This window comes from Choristoneura fumiferana, chromosome 17, assembly GCF_025370935.1.
Source record: "Choristoneura fumiferana chromosome 17, NRCan_CFum_1, whole genome shotgun sequence".
Classification (NCBI taxonomy): domain Eukaryota; kingdom Metazoa; phylum Arthropoda; class Insecta; order Lepidoptera; family Tortricidae; genus Choristoneura; species Choristoneura fumiferana.
The window spans coordinates 20,322,610-20,342,266 of NC_133488.1; the positions used below are offsets into that span (position 1 = coordinate 20,322,610).

General features: G+C 37.8%; 1 protein-coding gene and 1 long non-coding RNA gene across 2 annotated transcripts in view; both read right to left on the minus strand.

Moving 5' to 3' along the window:
* The window catches only part of hfw (leucine-rich repeat domain-containing protein hfw), a 54,054-nt gene extending 46,823 nt beyond the window's left edge, over positions 1 to 7,231 (minus strand). The window contains exon 1 of the mRNA XM_074100290.1: positions 6,829 to 7,231. Within this exon, the coding sequence (XP_073956391.1) occupies positions 6,829 to 6,858 (30 nt within the window). The 5' untranslated portion in view covers positions 6,859 to 7,231. The remainder of the gene's footprint in view (positions 1 to 6,828) is intronic.
* A 3,865-nt stretch (positions 7,232 to 11,096) lies between these two features.
* On the minus strand, positions 11,097 to 12,388 carry LOC141437313 (uncharacterized). Its single transcript, XR_012452375.1, has 2 exons — positions 12,319 to 12,388; positions 11,097 to 11,512 (listed from the first exon to the last, which is right to left on the minus strand). It is a non-coding gene; the product is annotated as an uncharacterized lncRNA (long non-coding RNA).
* Between the last annotated feature and the right edge of the window lie 7,269 nt (positions 12,389 to 19,657).

Below are 19,657 nucleotides of genomic sequence, written 5' to 3' on the forward strand. Positions count from 1 at the left end.
TCACACATTTAGGTCGTTGGCCCTGTCGAGGCCGTAATTAACTTATTTACTAAATGATCATTTAAAACTGCAACACTGGTATGCACAGTAATGATCATTATTTCTTGACTCAAGTACTTAGTGCAATGAAATATTGCATAACTTGCCACTGTGAGCAATGGACATGTGTCGGCGGCCGAACGTAAAATCCGCCAGATCACGAAATTCCTAGGCATATCATGAAACGTCGCCATTTCATGATATGCCTAAAAGTCGGCTAAGCATATCACGATGTTCCTGAGAAATAATACGGCAGATCGATTAGAGCAACGCATTCGTCGATATTCCTAGCTCTATACCGGGCACATCGTAAAATAGTTTCTTTTTTGACCACGGTGGCGCTGCGTATGCAATGGCGGCCGTGACCAGCTGACCGGCCGTGTTTGTTTACCGCGTGAAAAATGTCGGCGTCACAACAAAATGATCTTTGAACCGAAAATAGTGATTGAATTCAAAATAGAAGTGCAAAGTTCTTTGTATGTGAATCAAACAGATTCTGTGCACAATGTGAAAAACCCATGGACGTCTGCCCGTATTTCAGAGGTTAGTATTTTGTTGCAGATCGATTAGAGCAACGCATTCGTCGATATTCTTAGCTCTATACTGGGCACATCGTAATATGCCGAAAAGAAGAAAAATTTAGGTACGACGAGCGAAGCGAGTGGCGCGGCGGGAGTGGTGGTGGAGCGGTGGTAATTGTGATTACGACGCACGAGCCGAGTGAGCGAAGCGAGCGTGCCGCGGCAGCGGCCGGCGAAGTGCCAGAACCGATATGACGGCGTTTCATGATTAGCCTAGGAATTTCATGATCTGCCTAAACTGGTCAAATCATGAAAAGGCGGCGTTTCATGATATGCCTAGGAATTTCATGATCTGCCTAAACATCACTAGGCAAATCGTTAAACGGTGAGTTTTGAACGATATGGCGGATGTCCCTTATCCAATTCATGAAATGGCGGCATTTCACGATATGCCTAGGAATTTCGTGATCTGGCGGATTTTACGATCGGCCGCCGACATATTCATAAAATTAGCTTGCTATTCAAACACGACGTACATATAAAGTAATTTGTTTACTATACTAATATTACAAAGAGAAAAAATTTGGATTTTTGGATGTTTGTTACGAATAAACTCAAAAACTAATTTCATATTCAAGACTGTTTCAAGACCTGTACTTTACTTTTTGAATTATTCAAATCGGACATTCTAATCTATACAAATTAATTTAAAAATATCGATCCAATAAATAAATTTATGGAATACAATTTACTTTACGTTGACGCGCCCCGGATTCGCGCGGGTATAGTTTTCGGGAAAAGGAGCTGAAAAATGTGGGTGAAATGCCTTTCAGACCATACCTTTTGCCTGACTGTTTGAAGAAATTCAAAATTGTACCCGTGCGGAGCCGGTGCGGGGCGCTTGTCTATTATAATGATTTTTTACTAACTTGTAGTTAACTGATGCGCTTCATCTATACTATACTATACTATAACCTTCGTTTGTAAAAAGGCCGAATAGTTTTCAAATATCATTTCATTTATATTTAACTTATGATTTAACGGTTTTCATGATTTACAGATTACATTATTTACACATACTCGTATTTAATGAGTTAATTGGTAGTTCATTCCCATTCCATAGAAAATATGGAATAACTAACTATAAGGTTAACTGGAAGAAATCTTTTTAAGGGACAATTTCGCCTTTGTACATCTTATTATCCTGTTATCTGTTAATTTCATGTGTTTTATGTACAATAAAGAGTTTTACAATACAATACAATACAATTATATGTCCAAATCTGCATCGATATTAAAATTGCAATTTTAATGTCAAATAGACTTTACAAATGTGGGGATTATCGATATCGATAGTATAGTCTATCAAAAAAGAGTAGAAATTAAAAAGTGGCAACACTGTATTGTCCTCCCTTTTTGGTTTGACAGGGTTTGAAAGGGATGACACTACAGTGTTGCCACTTTTTAATTTCTACTCTTTTTTGACAGACTATAGCTATCGATGAACCTGTAGTAACACTCAGAAATTATATCGAATTTATTGAAATGTAACAAAACACAATTCTGACAAACCTTCCACCGTCTTAAAGCCGCCTATTGCAGCGTTTACTATTAATAACCAAGCGTTAACTGTAAACCAATTAGAATGCAATTAAAGCAAGTGGAGTGCACGCGGGATTCAGCGCCGGTCAAACTGAATGAGATAATTGAATCATATGTGTAATATGATTGCGGCTGTCACGGACACTTTGATACCTAGTGTTGGGTTTCTTGGGTTCATGTGTTTGTTGTTTATTATGCAGATTGAGTAGAAATTATGTTTTGCGTTTATCGAGGAATCATGTCATTCCCGCCTCTGATAACTACTAAACTAACAAAATAGTTTTATGCTACGAACTTTGTATTTCTCACACACCAGCACTGTTGATTCCGGTGAAAATGATGAAACCGGCCCTAAGTAAACATTATTTTTTAATATTGACGATGTTTGTTGGAAATATTTGTGACAAATTCTAATTAGTTCAGTAAAAGGTTATCAAACTATGGAATTTAATAAATTAACCATGAAAAAACCGATTTCTCGGTTAAAATCTCGTAATTTTGGTATAGATAAATTTGAGAAATTAATAATTTCTTCATATGTAAATAAATTTATGATTCTGTGAACATAAATAAATAAAATGCTGCAGAGATAATAATGTTTTCACTTCTCATGCTGTCATGCTCTTAAAATGTTACTTGAGTCTCTGCATATAGGGACTACAGCTCCTCATTAATCTTTAGGGATTAAAGATTTTTTTTTCATTTGCTTTGGAAACCCCTTAACAGCCAAACACGGTATTTGTGAATGGAGGATTATTGCCCATTTTTGTGATTGTGTATAGACAATTTTTAGGGCGTGGAGATAACCTCAAAATGACAATTGTGCCAAAATATTTGAAAAACACGATTTAATTTCGTGAAACACAATTAATGATTCCGAATATGAATCTATTAGATAATATTAAGGATGAATTCATTTTATTACGCATAGTCCAATTACGTAGTTAAGTTTTAAAATAGTTTTCAATTTTGAATCTGTTGGCTAAATATGCAAGCATTTAAAGCAAACCCTTAAAACAAATTAAAAGAAAAGGAAAACTGAGGAACAAATTTTTTTGCTATTTCAATTTTGAACAGATATCATATTGAGCGTACTTTTTTTTCAAGTAATTTGTAATTTCGAACAGAACGTCGTTTTTTTTTCTCGCATTCAAAGTGAAAAGTAGAGAGAGTGTTTAACGCGAGACTAAACATTCATAATGACACTCGAACTAAGCCACCCTCGCTCTGCTCCGGTGGTTTAAACATCTCGTGTCATTATAGTTTGTTTTAGTCCCTTGTTGAACAATCTACTATTTGTTTCATATATAGTTTTATAGGTTAATATTGTCTTTTGTATTTCCTTAGTTTATATTTGATGGTTTGTACAGTCACCAGCATTAATATCTGCCACAGCGGAGCATGCAAAAATATCTGACACGTCCTTCCGACCCTAGAAATAGAGTCGTATCAAATATTTATGCACGTTTGTTGTGTCAGATATTTTTGCTGGTGACTGTACCTACGCTTAGTCCCATCACATCACAAAATTAGTGTGGCTGATCAGTTTACTTATAACGGCAACAGTAATGGTAAAATATGGAATTCTGCCCATTCATATTCTGAATGTTGTTGTTACTCCATTATCTCAATTAGTTTAACCATTACTAAACTGGTTTTCCTGAGTCTGTTTCTATTTTTGTAAATTTATATATTCACACGTTACCTACGTGCCTCTATTTGTTTGATGTGTATTATACAATACATAGGTATAATATAAAAATCTGACCAATATATTTTCGATATAAAAAGTTATCCTATGTCACCTGGAGCATAATAACGAATCGATTGACTCCTTATTTATTAAAATCGGACGAGTAGTCTAGATGCTACGGTGGAACATACGTAAATACAAACATATATAGACTGCTAAAATCATTACTCTTCCTTAGGCTTTGCCGTTGTCGAGTAAAAATTACATTTACATTTTCTAAGCAACAGCTAAATTTTCTTACTATTCTCCCTTAGCACCTTACGTTGATATAGTTCAAGGTCAAGTCAAGTATAATAAGTTGAGTAATTTATTCTTCAGCTATGTAAATCTTGCAGTTTGGAGAGACCTTTCCGTCCCGTCGAAAGAAGGTAATAAAGTTACAGTTGAGAAGAATTATTCACCTCTCTTAGGCACAGTAACTACAGTAAGTATAGATATTTACTGAAGAAAAAACATAATACAGAATCAAACGGCGCGTATTCCGTTGGATGCTGATTTCTATAAAGAAGTGACAGGAACAAGTTAGTTCTATTTATAAGTGGAACCAGATTTTACCGGCGAGCTCGGTACCTTTACTCGTTGGTTATTTAGACCTCCTTAGATCTCCGTAAATAGATATTTTCAAAAAGTTAAAAAAAAATCAATAACTTCTTTTTCGGCTGTTGTTTTTACCGACTAGCAAGGCGTCTACGTAAGTGACAAAAACGCAATTACTTACTCTGGAAAAAAAGTCAATTTTAAGAAGTGTAGTCTATCCAAAATCGAAAGGTATATACGAGAATATAAGTGGGGAACCTCTAGATATAATTCAGTAATTTCAGTATGCAATTTTAGCAACAGGTTATTTTAGACAATGTCCCTAGACCATTGACTAATAATATTTGACAATGAAGAGTTAATCAAGATATATGAGACTAACAGATACTCGTAGATACAGCTGCTAATTCACAACATCACGAATTCCGATACAAAATAGCTTTCAGGAAATTACGTTGATAAAGTCGTGATCTTGACACGCTAACCTAATTTATTTGCTTTGCTAAATAAAAGTAGCAAAATTGATATTGTCATAATTAGTGTGATAATCAATTGCAAATATGAAAAAATCTCCGTTAATAAAAGGTCTAAATAAAGTCTAGACTAGACTTGGCGACGTCAAAAAATAAATATAAATAAATATTTATATGAAGCCGTGCTAGCCTAGTGGTTTGACCTATGGCCTCTGGCCTCTCAAGCAGAGGGTCATAGGTTCATTCCTGAACTCTCACTCACCTCTGAGCTTTTTGGAATTTATTCAATGGTTTATGTGACGTTGCCAATCCGCACTGGGCCCGAGTGAATATTCCGGCCTAAATTGGTAACCCTCTTGTGCATAATCGCAGAGTACATTTTTAGGGTTCCGGAGCCAAAATGGCAAAAATGGAACCCTTACAGTTTCGCCATGTCTGTCTGTCCGTCCGTCCGCGGCTTTGCTCAGGGACTATCAATGCTAGAAAGCTGTAATAATGGTACAATAAAAACTAAAAAAAAAAAATATTTAGGGTACCTCCCATAGACTTAAAGTGGGGGTGATTTTTTTTCTTATCCAACCCTATATTATACTATATTTTAAAACCATTAGGGGTTTGCTAAGACGATTTTTAGATTCATTGATTTTTTTGCGAAATATTCAACTTTATAAGTGCAAATTTTCATTAAAATCGAGCGTCCCCCCCCTCTAAAATATAAATCGGTGGGTGGAAAAATTTGAAAATATTCAGGATGGTAGTAAGTATATCAAACTTTCAAGGAAAACTATAACGGCTTAGTTTCCTTAAGAATTATAAGTAGTTTTACTCTTAAATAGCAGCCTAAGGTATAAAATATACCTAAACTTGGAAAATTCCGTATAAAAACCAACATCCTTAGAAAAATATTACTTATTTTTTCGTAATGGCTACGGAACCCTATTTTGGGCGTGTCCGACACGCTCTTGGCCGGTTTTTTAATATCCGAGTGGGTCAGTAACATGCATTATTACATTATACCAGTAACATCTGACATTTTAATTAACTTCCTGTAACAGCCACTAGTGTTCATTGACCTTTATTTCTTTTATAAATTCACTTAAATTATTCGGTAATAATATCAGCAATACTTCAATGAGATTATTATGAAAATATTTACCTTCTATGAAGATGGAATCTATAGGTACTTATTGTAGTAGGTAATTTTAGTCATCACCCATATTTCCCGAATGGTTTAGGTATCACGTCATAAGTGTGTTATGCTAGTCTTACTTATTGACTTATAAATCTTAAGATTCGGTTTAAGACAAGTATGTATACCTATATAAAAACTACACTAGAATTGAGAAAGGTGAATATTTAACAAAATAACGAATGTACCAGCTTTAATAAAAATATAATTGTGCTCTTGAATAATGAAATTAATTAATAGTAATCTCAAATGAAACTAACTGTCTCTTACCGTTATTAACCTTTCGTACATTTTAGTAAAACATGCAATTTATTGCTTTTAAGTATTCAAATTGCTATTAGGTACAAATTACTATTACCTAGTTGTTCTCTCTGACCTTGACTTTTTTAATTATCCACCGTACTACCATACTTATTGACTATTCATAAGTACGCAGACATTGATTATTAATTTGTTTATATAATATGTTAAATGTTTTTAGTCCGTAACTAATTATGAGCGACAGATACAGATGTAAATACTGGGATGAAGCCAATTCTTTGTTCCAAGAGAACATTGATAAATCCGAGAAAAATGCGCATCATATAGGTATTGAATTGGAGCAAATGAATACATACATATATAATCGTTTCAGCAGAAAAATAACAATTTTTGTGATAAATGTTAACACTTTTCCGCTGCGTTATTTTTAAACGACATTTTAAAAATACTCACGTCTACAAAACAAAGTCTCGTATGCTTCATTTTAATCCAAAATTTCACTGATAAAAATAAATCACAGCTTCATATGAAAATAAACACTATAACACGTACAAATGCATCGCATAAATATGCAGTTTCAACTTTCGAATCCTATCGGAATCTAAAAAATGCCGCGTTCTACGCTCGTCCCGCGCTCGGCAGCATTTCTCACTTTTATCACAAAATAGTCACAATACTTTCGAATGCGTTAAATCGAAGTTGACGACACTTTTGACACTCGACACAACAAACCGCGTGTCGGTCTAATTCCGACCGACTCCGACTTGGCAAACTACAATACAACACAAAAGCGAATAGTTTACCACCACTCGTGTACGTAGCTACACGCTGGATGGCGTGACAGCGCCGCTGCCGCTGCGAGACAGGGACAGACTGCGAGTTATCAGCGTCTTTAATCCTACTGCATACTAAGCGATACTTTCGAGTCGACGCAGCTACTTCCATCTTTCTCATAAACTTACTTAAGAACAAGACGGCGTTAAAAATATTAGTTTCGAAACGAGCAAGAGTAGGGTATTCGTAGTCATATTGCATGTTACTTGGAGCGAAAGAGACGGGTATGTTTTTGACGTTATAGTGAGTAGGTATCCGGCATTCCCGTTGATTTTGTATATTTGTGCAGCGCGGTTGATAACAGTTCGGTCGGTGGTCGTCCTGTGTGCTGACCTCTATAGATTCAAATTTAAATTCAAATCATTTTATTCAGTAAATATACCGCAATGGGCACTTTTACACGTCATTTTTACAACTACCAGCGCTTCCGGAAAGACCATCATTGCCAGGAAGAATGCGCCGCAAGAAACTTGGAAGAAAGTCATTTTTTTTAAATAAAATACTTATAAACCACAGTATAAAATTAAAGAAAAATTACAAAAAAAGAATAATAATAATCCATACTAATATTATAAATGCGAGTGTGTTTGTGTGTTTGTCCGTCTTTCACGCCGTAACGGAGCGACGGATCGACGTGATTTTTGGCATAGAGATAGTTTATGGGCCCGAGAGTGACATAAGCTACTTTTTATCCCGGAAAATGCACAGTTCCTGAGGGAACAGCGCGCAATAACCGAATACCACGCAGCGGAGCCGCGGGCAAAAGCTAGTTACTTTATAAACTACAGAAGACAGTAAAATCAGTTTTTTTTTTCAAAACGCTACATAAATAAAACTGTAATATTAAATTATAAAAAACAGCAATGTCATTTAAGATTACTAATATTACATCATTCGGCAATTAGTTATGAAATAATTTAAATATCGATATCGATAAATCATCGCGCGTGCCCCGTGCCTAGCGGGGAACTTGCATGTGTATAAAATAAAGGTTACATTTTGAACTTCCTGCAATTAATATAACTACAGGGTATCCTTGAATTATTGCGGAATATTTCTTGTTATTAAAAATACTAACCCAATAACAAGAAATATTCCGCAATAAATCAAGGAAACCCTGTAGTTATATTAATTTCAGGAAGTTCAAAATGTAAACTTTATTTTTTGAACATCGATCAACGTATGGAACCTTTGACCTTTGTCAATGAGGAGACCGCTTTCATTTAAAAAAATGCTTTAAACCCTCTAACAGTTAAATATCCATCAAAACACTGTGAAATGCTTTCATATAACTATCCAGATGCCTGGCTGTTCTCCACAATAGATCGCTTTTCTCAACCCATTCCTCGCTCTTGAAATTTTATGAGCACTCGATTATTTTTTCCTTTTTTTTCATTCCCTGTTTTTTTTCTAAATGGAACTATTGGGGTTAAATGCGTAAAAATATCTAACTCCATTTTTCCATTCCCAAAAACTCGTGAAGTCTAGAAAGACGCTTCACTGAAAAAAACCGCTTCATAATCGGTTCATCCGTTTGAAAGTTACGATGCCTATACTATACATTGGCGACAAACTTAAAATATCCCTTTTTTTCGTCGGGGGTTGAAAATAAAATATGACACTGGAGAATAATTTCAAATCACATGTCGAATTGAAGCCGTGGTGGCCTAATGGTTTGACCTATCGCCTCTCAAGCAGAGGGTCGTGGGTTCGAACCCCGGCTCGCACCTCTGAGTTTTTCGAAATTCATGTGCGGAATTACATTTGAAATTTACCACGAGCTTTGCGGTGAAGGAAAACATCGTGAGGAAACCTGCACAAACCAGCGAAGCGATTCAATGGTGCGTGCGAAGTTCCCAATCCGCACTGGGCCCGCGTGGGAACTATGGCCCAAGCCCTCTTGTTCTGAGAGGAGGCCTGTGCCCAGCAGTGGGACGTATATAGGCTGGGATGATGATGGATGATGATGTCGAATTGATCCATATACCGGGTGTGGCATAACACGAGCAAATAATTAAAACTTGTACCGTACTCGTCAAACTGAACGACATAGGTTCAGCGATTTTTAAAAATAATAGTCTTTAGATTTTCCCTTTTTCATACAAATTAAATAGCGTTATCAATGAACGCCAGTAGAACCCAATTTCGCCTCACGCTGCAAACATCAAACATTTTGCTTTACATTGCTTTGCTTGTTCGAATAAACTTTGAAGTGCAATAGAAGTAATAATATATGCAGCGTTCCATTTGATGGGTACGATCTAGGCTATGTTTTAATTATTTGTCGTAACATCCGGTAAACAGTTAACGAAACTTAGAAGAATTGATTGAATCAGGCGTTACTCTGCGGAGGTCCGCATCAATGAACTAAAAGTTTTGCTTTGCTCACCCGCGACCTTATGATAGCTAAATTTATGCAAGATATGCGTGTTCATGCAGTGCGGAGGTGGAGGAACTGCATGAACACGCATATCTTGCATAAGCATAGCTATCATAAGGTCAGGGGTGAGCAAAGAAATTATTTTAGTTCATTAAACTTAGAAGAGTTGAGAAACCCCCGGCATTTACATTTCAAAGCTCAATATCTCAAGAACGGCTTAACCAATTTTAATGAAACTTAGCTAAGAACCATCTCGAAAACCACCTTAACTAGACACACATACATTACGTAGCTACAATGCTACAAATGTACGCACACACAGCGGTCGAAATAACATCTCTATTTTTGCGTGATGTCATAGTTACCAAACATAACGCCTCTCTGTCATCCAGTCCGGTCTGTGTCCGGTAGGTACCTCTACCGGTACCATGAAATCAAAATGAAAAATACCGTTATTTTTTACCTTTTATTCAAGTTGCCCTGTTCGTTGCAAGTTCGTCTTGCAAGTTCCTTTTGATCCATTTCCAAGTTGTCTAATTGACTTGAAATTTGGTAGACATATGTAAGCTGGATGACAATGCAAGTTTAGTCGAAAAAGTACAGTCAGCAAAAAAGTTTGTACTTATATTAATGTCATTTTTAACAGAAATATATTGGTACTACTTTTAAACCCTACCGCAAAGCAACGCCTGTGTTAATCAATTATGCAACAAAACACGTACTCACTGCACCACGATGCAATTCAAATACTTTAATAGTATAGGACCTATACTATAGGTACAGTCAAGTGTAAAAATATGAACTTATTCAATGTTTCAAAATAAAGTACCACAGACATTATTCCGATTCCGACGCAATACGGCCGTTGTAACTTATTTTTGAGTGATTCGAATAGATAATCATTTTTGCACTTGACTGTACATAGATTAATACTGAACTAATTTATGCACAGGAAGTTAACCAGCAAATTTGGTTGAAAAGTGTTACGCTACTCTCCTGATGTTTGCTCAAAATCGAAGTTCCAAGTATGATTGCTTGTTGTTTTATGGTAGGCGTGTAAACACATTTATTATGTTTACTTTCTACAAGTATTAAATAAATGCGAAAGTTTGACAGTATGTGTTCGTTATTCTTTCACGCTAATAAGCTGAACGAATTTGCTATGTAGATAGCTCTTTCTCTAAGTCGCTATACTTTTGACACGGTGTTCTTTTAAATAATAATTCATTTAATTTTGTTCAACATATGTAGGTTGGTACAAAAGATCTTAAAGCTACTTGAAGTATTACTATGTTGCGCCATTAGGCATACAAACAGTCGTGATGCATGCACACGCATCACGTGGCGGACTAACAGGGGGGCGGAAGGGGTGGCCCGCCCCAGGCCTCCGGTCTTGGGGGGCCCCCAAACGCCTCCGCGTTCCCCTGATCAAATCCTAAAGAAGATTAAAAACTTCCTTAGGTCAAGTGTCCAGCATTGAAACCCATAAAATTCAAAATCTCATAAATCTTTTGTGTTGACAGATAGAAGTCTGAATTTATTACTGAACTGTCATAGTCATAGTCATATCTCTTTATTCCATTGACACAAATAAATTATGCACTAGAACAAGTCTTACATACGAGTATTACAAAAATACCTACAGTGAACAAAGGGAACAAATAAATTATTTAAATTACAAAATTGGCATAGAATTAAACGAAATATGTGATGATGATGATGATGATGATGTGATCCTGTTATCCCTCACTAGGGACATAGTGCTCGTAGAAGAGTTTTCCATTTGGCTCGATCTTGCGCGGCTTCTTCCAGCTCTTCCCAGCCAAGACCAATTGAGCCAGCCTCCTTCTCAACTGATCGCCTCCACGTGGTCCGAGGACGTCCTGGCCGTCTTCTGCCAGTAGATTGCCAACGGAGACCCTGCTAAACGAAATATGTACCTAATCTTAATTTGATGTCAAATAATAATAATTAAAATTGTGATTTTATTGGGTATCACGTGACATAATACAGTATTCCATAAGAGTGTTAGCAATCAAACCTAATGCTTCCCGAGAACATTGTATTTCCCTGGACAAAAAGTACTCGTAGCCATGCCTTGGCTGTAACTGCAATGTACCTTTCGATAATATACCTTTTAAAGATTTTTCACGACACTGCTCGAAAATGTGGCCATAGACAACCTAAATCAACGGTCGGCAACGCATCTGGAATACCCCTGGTTGTGATTTCTTACCATCAGGAGACCCGCTTGTTCGTTTGCCATCCATTCGAATAAAAAAACCCAGTACCCATGCAAAACTGCCTATATTTATGTACATTTAATAGCCGACTCATTTATGGCTCGCAAAACACGACAACAATGTAACACATTACATTTCCGATACGACTTTTTAGAATATAATTTGTGAATTTCATTCCTGGCGTGCTGTGCTGGCGTGCTGGCGGGACGGGGTGACACTTTTTATTTCCTCGCAGTGATCGTGAAAAGCACAATGTTTAGTCTCGGCCAAAAGTGCAATAGATGAACTCGTATTATCGAAGGCCTCCCCATCGGGTCGGCCTCTAACTCGTTCATCTATTGCTTACTTTCGTGCCTGTACAACAATGTACTATTTTTTTAAATGCTTCAACAGTTCCAAAGCATAAGCGGCTGATATGACGATGACAATAAGATGAACCGTTTTATTAATTCTGTAATTTCAAAAATCATGTCTTAAAGTATCTACCGAAATTTTTCACACTGCGCATAGCTACGGAACACTAGAAACGAATAGAGGTATTACTGTCCGGCTCGGTAGGTAACCAATGCTGCATACATGGAAGCCAAGTAATCAATTTCCTTCAATGAAAAACCAATTAACGTAGCCGATAGAAGCGGCGATTTCACGCATGCGCGCTTATCTCGTAGCAACTACAACTTGAACAATTAAGACTTGAGATTTAGAAATGCATGAGGTAAACGACCGATTGATTGACACGCTGTGCCTAGTAGATGACACCCTGCTGCCACCACTGTCATCATGCCCAGTCAATATGTTTGTTTTATGAACGTAACTTTGTCACTTATTTATTTGTCAACAAAAACTTACAGCATTACAGTTAATAATAATTTGTACACAAAAAGACATATAAAATACACAAAAATTACATTCAAAAAAAACTAGGTACCCTAAAACTACGGAACACCACCTCCAGCCAGAAGTCGGAACGCAGGAACATCTGCTGGTGCTTGGCAGGCACTTGGAGTCTAAATGAGCTGAAATTGTCAGCCCTTTGAGACTCCTAATCCTAATCCTGCCGTGAAGCAGCAGTGTTTGCACTGTTGTGTTTCGGCGTGGAGAGTAAGACAGCCGGTGAAATTACTGGCACTTGAGGTATCCCATCTTAGGCCTCTAGGTTGGCAACGCATCTGCAATACCCCATGGGCAGTGGTGATCTCTTACCATCAGGAGACCCACGTGCTCGTTTGCCATCCAGTCGAATAAAAAAAAAACTCCAGCGGGAGGATGGATAGCTGGACTCCCTGTAACCAGCCCTGTGCCGCCTCGCGGACGTGCTCGATCACCTCCGGCGTCGTCTTCTTCTCCAACCGAGACAAGTAGATGTCCACCATCGGTTTATAAGAGAGTTCGATATCATCATTAGGTACAATAAGGATTAGGTATGTATAGGACATTGGGCTGCAGGAGCTGCTCACTGCAGACGTCCACTGTTGTACAACGGCCAGAACGCCAAAATGTAGGCCGTCACTTGCATCCACCGGTTTATTGGTTATTATTATTTGCAACAAAAGTCGCGATGTGGTCAGTCCACCTAGTGAAGGGGTGACCAACTGGTCGATCGCGAATTCGCAACTATCCAGCCAGTCGATCGTGGCAAGGCAAAAGATATTAATTAATACTGAACTATGCTGTTTCATTTTAAGATTTCAAGAAGTGTGTAATTGGTAGATCGCACAGGGTTTCGTCAGTAAACAGTAGATCTTGGATCAAGTCGGCCATCCCTGTCCTAGTGTGATGCCTGACAATGCTTCGTGTTTTGGTTCGTATAGTCCTCTACCTCAATTGGATAATCTTAGCCGTTGAAATTTGGTGATTTAACCCAAAAGTAGTTTATGTGTTATTCCAGACGTCCAGCTATCATCTCGTCCAAATCCGACCACCCATTTTAGCGTGAAGTAGTTACAAACATACATACGAGTACACCTACTCACAATCTTCCCTTTATAATACTATAGTAGGATCGGATGGTTTCAATTTTAAACTTGGTACGGATGTATTAGATGACAATGCAAAAGTACAGTCACCAAATGTAGAGTCAGCAAAAAAGGCTACTGTTAAAAATGAAATTTTGACAAAACCTTCTTGTTAGTGCTGTGTCTACAATATCCCCTCGGCTAAGTTAACTAAGGTTCAGACCGCTGAGTTTATCAACATTGATAAACGCCGCGATCGCCCCGCACACCTTATGTGGGTCACCACTTGTGCATACTGGACGTCGCTGGGTGCCGCTAACTTAGCTATTTCATGAAGTTTCTAGGGGCATTAAATATAGAGGAAGGCAATGTTTCCACCAGAGATGTGCGAAGATGTGTTGCGAGGCATGTGTTTGTCATGAATCAATAGAAACGCTTCACCTGTGTGGCTTCACCTTTGTAACATGTGGTAGAGCCTTACTGTAACCACTTGCTGGCTGCAGTACGAATGGGCCGGCTCGACCGGGTTAGTACCACACTCCCACAGAAGCGTGAAATAGTAGTTTTGCTACTGTGTTTCGTACGGGGAGTGGGAGATCCGGAGGCCCAACTCCTCCCTCCCCTATTTTACGGTCGAAAGCATAAATATACTCGTACAGTCCTTACGGCCCTAGAAATAGAGTCGTATCAGATATGCACGCTTGTTGTGTCAGATTTTGGTGCTGGTGACTGTACGTTATCAAGACGTCAAAAATATCTATACACGTTTATATGCCTCTAAACATAAGGTCGATTTATAGGTACCGTATTTTGGCGCTATGGCTGTATATATATTTAATTTTTTACATTCGACTGTACTAAGTTATATTAGATTACTGTTTCAGAAAAACAACTTTTATGGTAATTAATTAAATAGGTAACTGAAAACAACTTTTATGATAATTAATTAAATAGGTAACTGAAAACAACTTTTACTTTAGGAACTAGACAAATAAAAGGTACGAGTACTTACCTATAGTTGAAGTCGAAACTAAGTAGGTAGGTAGGTATCCTTAAACTGACCTAAACTCAATTTGCCTAATAAGTCTTGTAGGCGTAAAACTGTGAGGAGGCTGCATTCTCGTTGTTTAATTTTAATCATCAACTTTAAGTTGGCATTATGTAGGCTTTGAGAAAATGTCTATATGTGATTGACTGACAGATACTGACTGCCTAAGCCACAGGAGGTGAGTAGAGTATTACAATTTGGCAGTCTTATATTCTTAGGGGGTGAGGGTCATAGATTTAAGCACCAAGAAGAGATTGATTGACGGTTGTAGATTGTTTTTGAGCTTGTTATAATAGAAGATATTTTCACTTTGACTTTTCAAAATTCTTTCTGGATAGAAAACTAGTAAATATTTTATTCTTCCGCATTTCCACGGTCTTGAGCTAATAATGGCTAAAAAAACGACTCCAAACGTCGGCAAACATTAAATTAGTTTCGGTCTTTTCAGAAGTCCGTCTTCAAAAAAGAGTGCGTTGATATTCCATTCGCTTCGAACCTGAAGGTAAAAATGTTACCGGCTCTAGACATAGAGTCCGGGCTTTAGCGTGCAAAAGGACTAAAGCATGTTAAGTTAAACTCGTCCCTTCGAACTCGATCGTTTTCTAATGCCCATTATGCGGTCGGAGATGCTCCTGTATGCTGATGCTCCTCCTGATTCAGCTAAATATCAGAGAAATTGCCACCGATATAATGCTTGAAGCATCCGTCATAATAATCCTTGATGATAAGCCTTTAAGATGCAATGATTGAGGGATACATTCCATGAAATGTTAGGATGTACTGATCTACTCCCGGTATCGGGCACGAGCCTTTGAGGCTACAATCATCCCAAAGATGCCGTCATGGAGGAGTGTCCGGGGCAGCTGCTCCCTCTAGACATTCCGATTGCTTTTGCCTGTAACTAATAATTGATATCGTTCCTATCATATCAACTAGCTCCCCCCCTAAACCAATTGGCGACGCCCTCGCATTCTACACTGCTCAGCCCCCCAACAAGTCAAAGATGTCTCTGCTAAGCTAGGTAAATTACGCAACGCGATTCCCCCAATCGCCTCTCAACGCGCACCGGAAATAATGCGATTCGCGCGCAGCCGTTCACGATAAAACCTCGAAGGCGATACGCCTGCGACATTACAAAAGTAATAGTTAGAAAACTCCTTCACAATTGTTTCAGAAAACAGTTGCGCAAACAGCACATTTTCTAGCAGTAGCCCGTGGCAGTTTGAGGTGCGCGCATGAGTTTTACTTAAGTTATGTGACAGTGAGACGACCCGAGCGGTATGAGCAAACTATGGTTGCAAAGCTAGTTTGTTCGCCCCGGCTCGTGTCGTCGCGCATCACGATTCGCCGGAGCCGGCACCGGACCGATTTGTACGGTCCAGATTTGTAATCGGCCGCGGGAAATACCTACCGGCGCAAGGTAACATGTTCATTTTTCTGACTACTTCTCTTTGTATCTGAACTAAGTAGTTTTAAAATTTGCTAAATCTCCTTCTTGTGGGAATTTCGAAAAAAAAACTTAGTGTTTTGATTACTAAGATCTGCTAAATTTCAAGTGTGTTAGCACAAGGATTTGCAAATCGTTTGAAATTGGGGAATCATCCTATAAAATTTGAAAAGCTTCTAGAATAAATTGCCGCACTAGTTCTTTTTCACGGGGACTCAAAAATGTAATCCTAGCGACATAGGTATTTATGTAATGATGAACGTGCAATATTGCAATATACCTATACAGATTAGCACCGAACACGTTTTCAATTACATAAAAATTAAAAAGAATAATAGACGAAATACATAATGGCCGTTTGACATAACACATTTTACTCTGAATGTTTTAAAAAATATAAACCTAACCTAAAACTACCATCTAACAATGAAATGAGCATAAATTTGAATGAATAAATGTATATGAATATGATCTGCAGAACATCATCAACAAATTTCTGCCACCTAATTAATTCATTGGAACATATTTTATATCAAATTATCGCCTTTTATTTTTTTAAACCGTAAATTTCGAGTGGTATTTTCACCCACATGTCTCAGCGAATATCGACCACTGGCATTTTTCCGGCTATTTACCCTTAATTTGTGACTTTGTATAAGAACTTTATACCTTAGACATTTTTGAAAAGTGTATGTAATTTAAATACATGTTATACGTAAGTAAATCCGAAGAATATCTTTCGGACTGCATTTATAACGTGTATTTTTTTTGTCATATTTAACTAACGTCTGAAACGTGTGCATGTAGTTTCATATTCATACTAATATCATAAATACGAAAATATGTCGGTCTGTCTTTCCCTTTTTATAGTGTTTGCCACAGTTCCAGGCTATCTTTTTGGTCAAAGACGAGGTTTGAATCATGCACTTTTTTCAATTTTGATAATTAACCAATACCGCTGAACCAATTTAGACGAAATTAGGTTTATACATAGTTTGAGTCCCGCGAAAGGACAAAGAATGGTTTTACCCGGGAAAATTGCATAATTCCCGCGGAATAGCGGCAAACGAATTCTTCGTAGATGAAGGCGAAACCGCGGTTCAGCTGTAGGTACAGTCACCAGCACCAATATCTGACACAACAAGCGTGCATAAATATCTGATACGACTATTTCTAGGGCCGGAAATACGTGTCAGATATTTTTGCACGCTCCGCTGTGGCAGATATTAATGCAGGTGACTGTACTACGAGAACAATTATTCCCGATACTTGCCGGTAGAGGCGTAAGATAGCTGGACATCTGGAATAACACACAGGCTACTTTTTATCCCGATATTCCCACGGGAGAGGGATAAAAATTCATCTTAAAATTGCGACCGCTGGGTTTAGGGTCTTTTAATTTTAGACAGTTTGTTCTTAACACCACCTCCATGAAGATCACTATATAAATTTTGGGAATTCCCAGGAGAATTTTGTAAGATCCCGGAATTGCAGGTGGTAGGACCTTGTGCAAGGTCCGTTCGGATTGCTACCACCATCTTGCTCGCTAATCGTGCCGTGAAATAGCAGTGCTTGCACTGTTGTGTTTCGGCGTGGAGAGACAGCCGGTGAAATTACTGGCACTTGAGGTATCCCATCTTAGGCCTCTAGGTTACTTCATAGTATCGAGTCAGTACCACTACCATGTGTTTACAGTGACCGTACTCGATAGCGACGGCGTAAATTATTTGTATGGAGAATTGTACAGCGCCTCTACAAATAATTTACGCCGTCGCTATCGATTGAGTACGGTCACTGTAAACACATGGTAGTGGTACATGGTCATCCGTCAATTTCGTTGGTTTACGTCCTACACTGCGTGCGCTTGCCGATCCGCGGTCTCCATTCAAGAACTTTTCGGCCTCAACGGCCATCTCAACGGCGATCTTAATATTGCCAAGTTAATGGCGGTAACTGAGGGGCTGCTACGATATTCGAAAATCGAAGTTCTATTCTGAACCCTTCGCGTACGACTCTACTAATTAACCCTGGGCGCAAAAAGAGGTGTGTTATAAGTTTGACCGCTATGTGTGTCTGTCTGTGGCACCGTAGCTCTTAAACGGGTGGACCGATTTGTTTCTTTTTATTTGAAATCAGGGTTTCTAGCGATGGTTCTAAGATATGTTTCATCAAAATTGGTTCGGCCGTTTTTGAGATATTTAACTTTAAATTGACAAAGTGGGGGTGTCCCAACTTTTTGATGGTTAGGTTAGGTTATTTGCATTATTAATTACATCTGGTAGGTATGCGTAGGTACCTACATGTAAAGCATAAATTGGGAACTCTAATCATGCCTTTAACATAGAACACTCAAGCGGCAAAATAAATTTTCTCAAAAATGACCGTAAAAGTTGACATTATTCTTTACATATCAGAAGGTGAAGTGCATAGTTTATGGTCAGCGAAAAATTAAAAAGTTAAAAAGATTGCAGGCGCGCTAGCTCGACAATAATGAATTAGCGAAAGAATAAATCAGTCACATTTTTTTTTAAAGTTAAAAAGGCCATGGAAATGTTGGCACAAGTCGTATACAGCCAAGTCTAATGGCCGGTATCAGATAATTTTGTTGGAACTCCGGACTTTTTCTATTGGGTCTGAAATAGCTTGTGGTGTTTTTGGTGGAAAAATACACCTGCAGTTTATTTTTAATGAAAAAAGGCGGGAAAGCATAAGAAAAATATTGGAATTAAATTAAATTTTATAATATATTTTGAGAAAAAGTTTATTCTATTTCAGAATTATTCACCATTTTTGAGAAAAGCTTTATATTAGTCTCGGCTGGAATAGCAATTGCTGGCTTCGTATTAGTTAAACGGACTCGCAAGCTCGTCCGTTTAAATACTCATACTCAGCCAGCAATTGCCTACTTCCAGGCCACGACAATAATCTACTAATACATTCTAGCCAATAATTTTATCTCGCGTGGCATTTCTATTTTTCTCATTGTTATTCATTCTAGGGGACGGCTCTTATTAATGTATGTATAAGTATGTAAGTAAGTACGTAAACTCTTTATTGTATAAAAAGATATTGAACTTGAGGCAAAATCAATTTACAAACGTTGTAATACAAAGGCGAACTTGTCGCTTTAAGGGATCTGTACCAGTCAATCTTTGAGTGGATGAAAGGAGCATTCATTTAGGGACCTACAAAGCGAGAGTTTAAATTTCAGACCAGAGTGACATATGTATTTTCGAAAAATTAATGTAGCACTGTGTGTAACAAAGTTTTAATCCACGTTACCGAGGTTACAGTACCCTACCATTACGAGTATAATAATGATTAATGTATAATTTAATGTTCTGCAGCGTAAACTATGGCAGTAATTCCAACCAT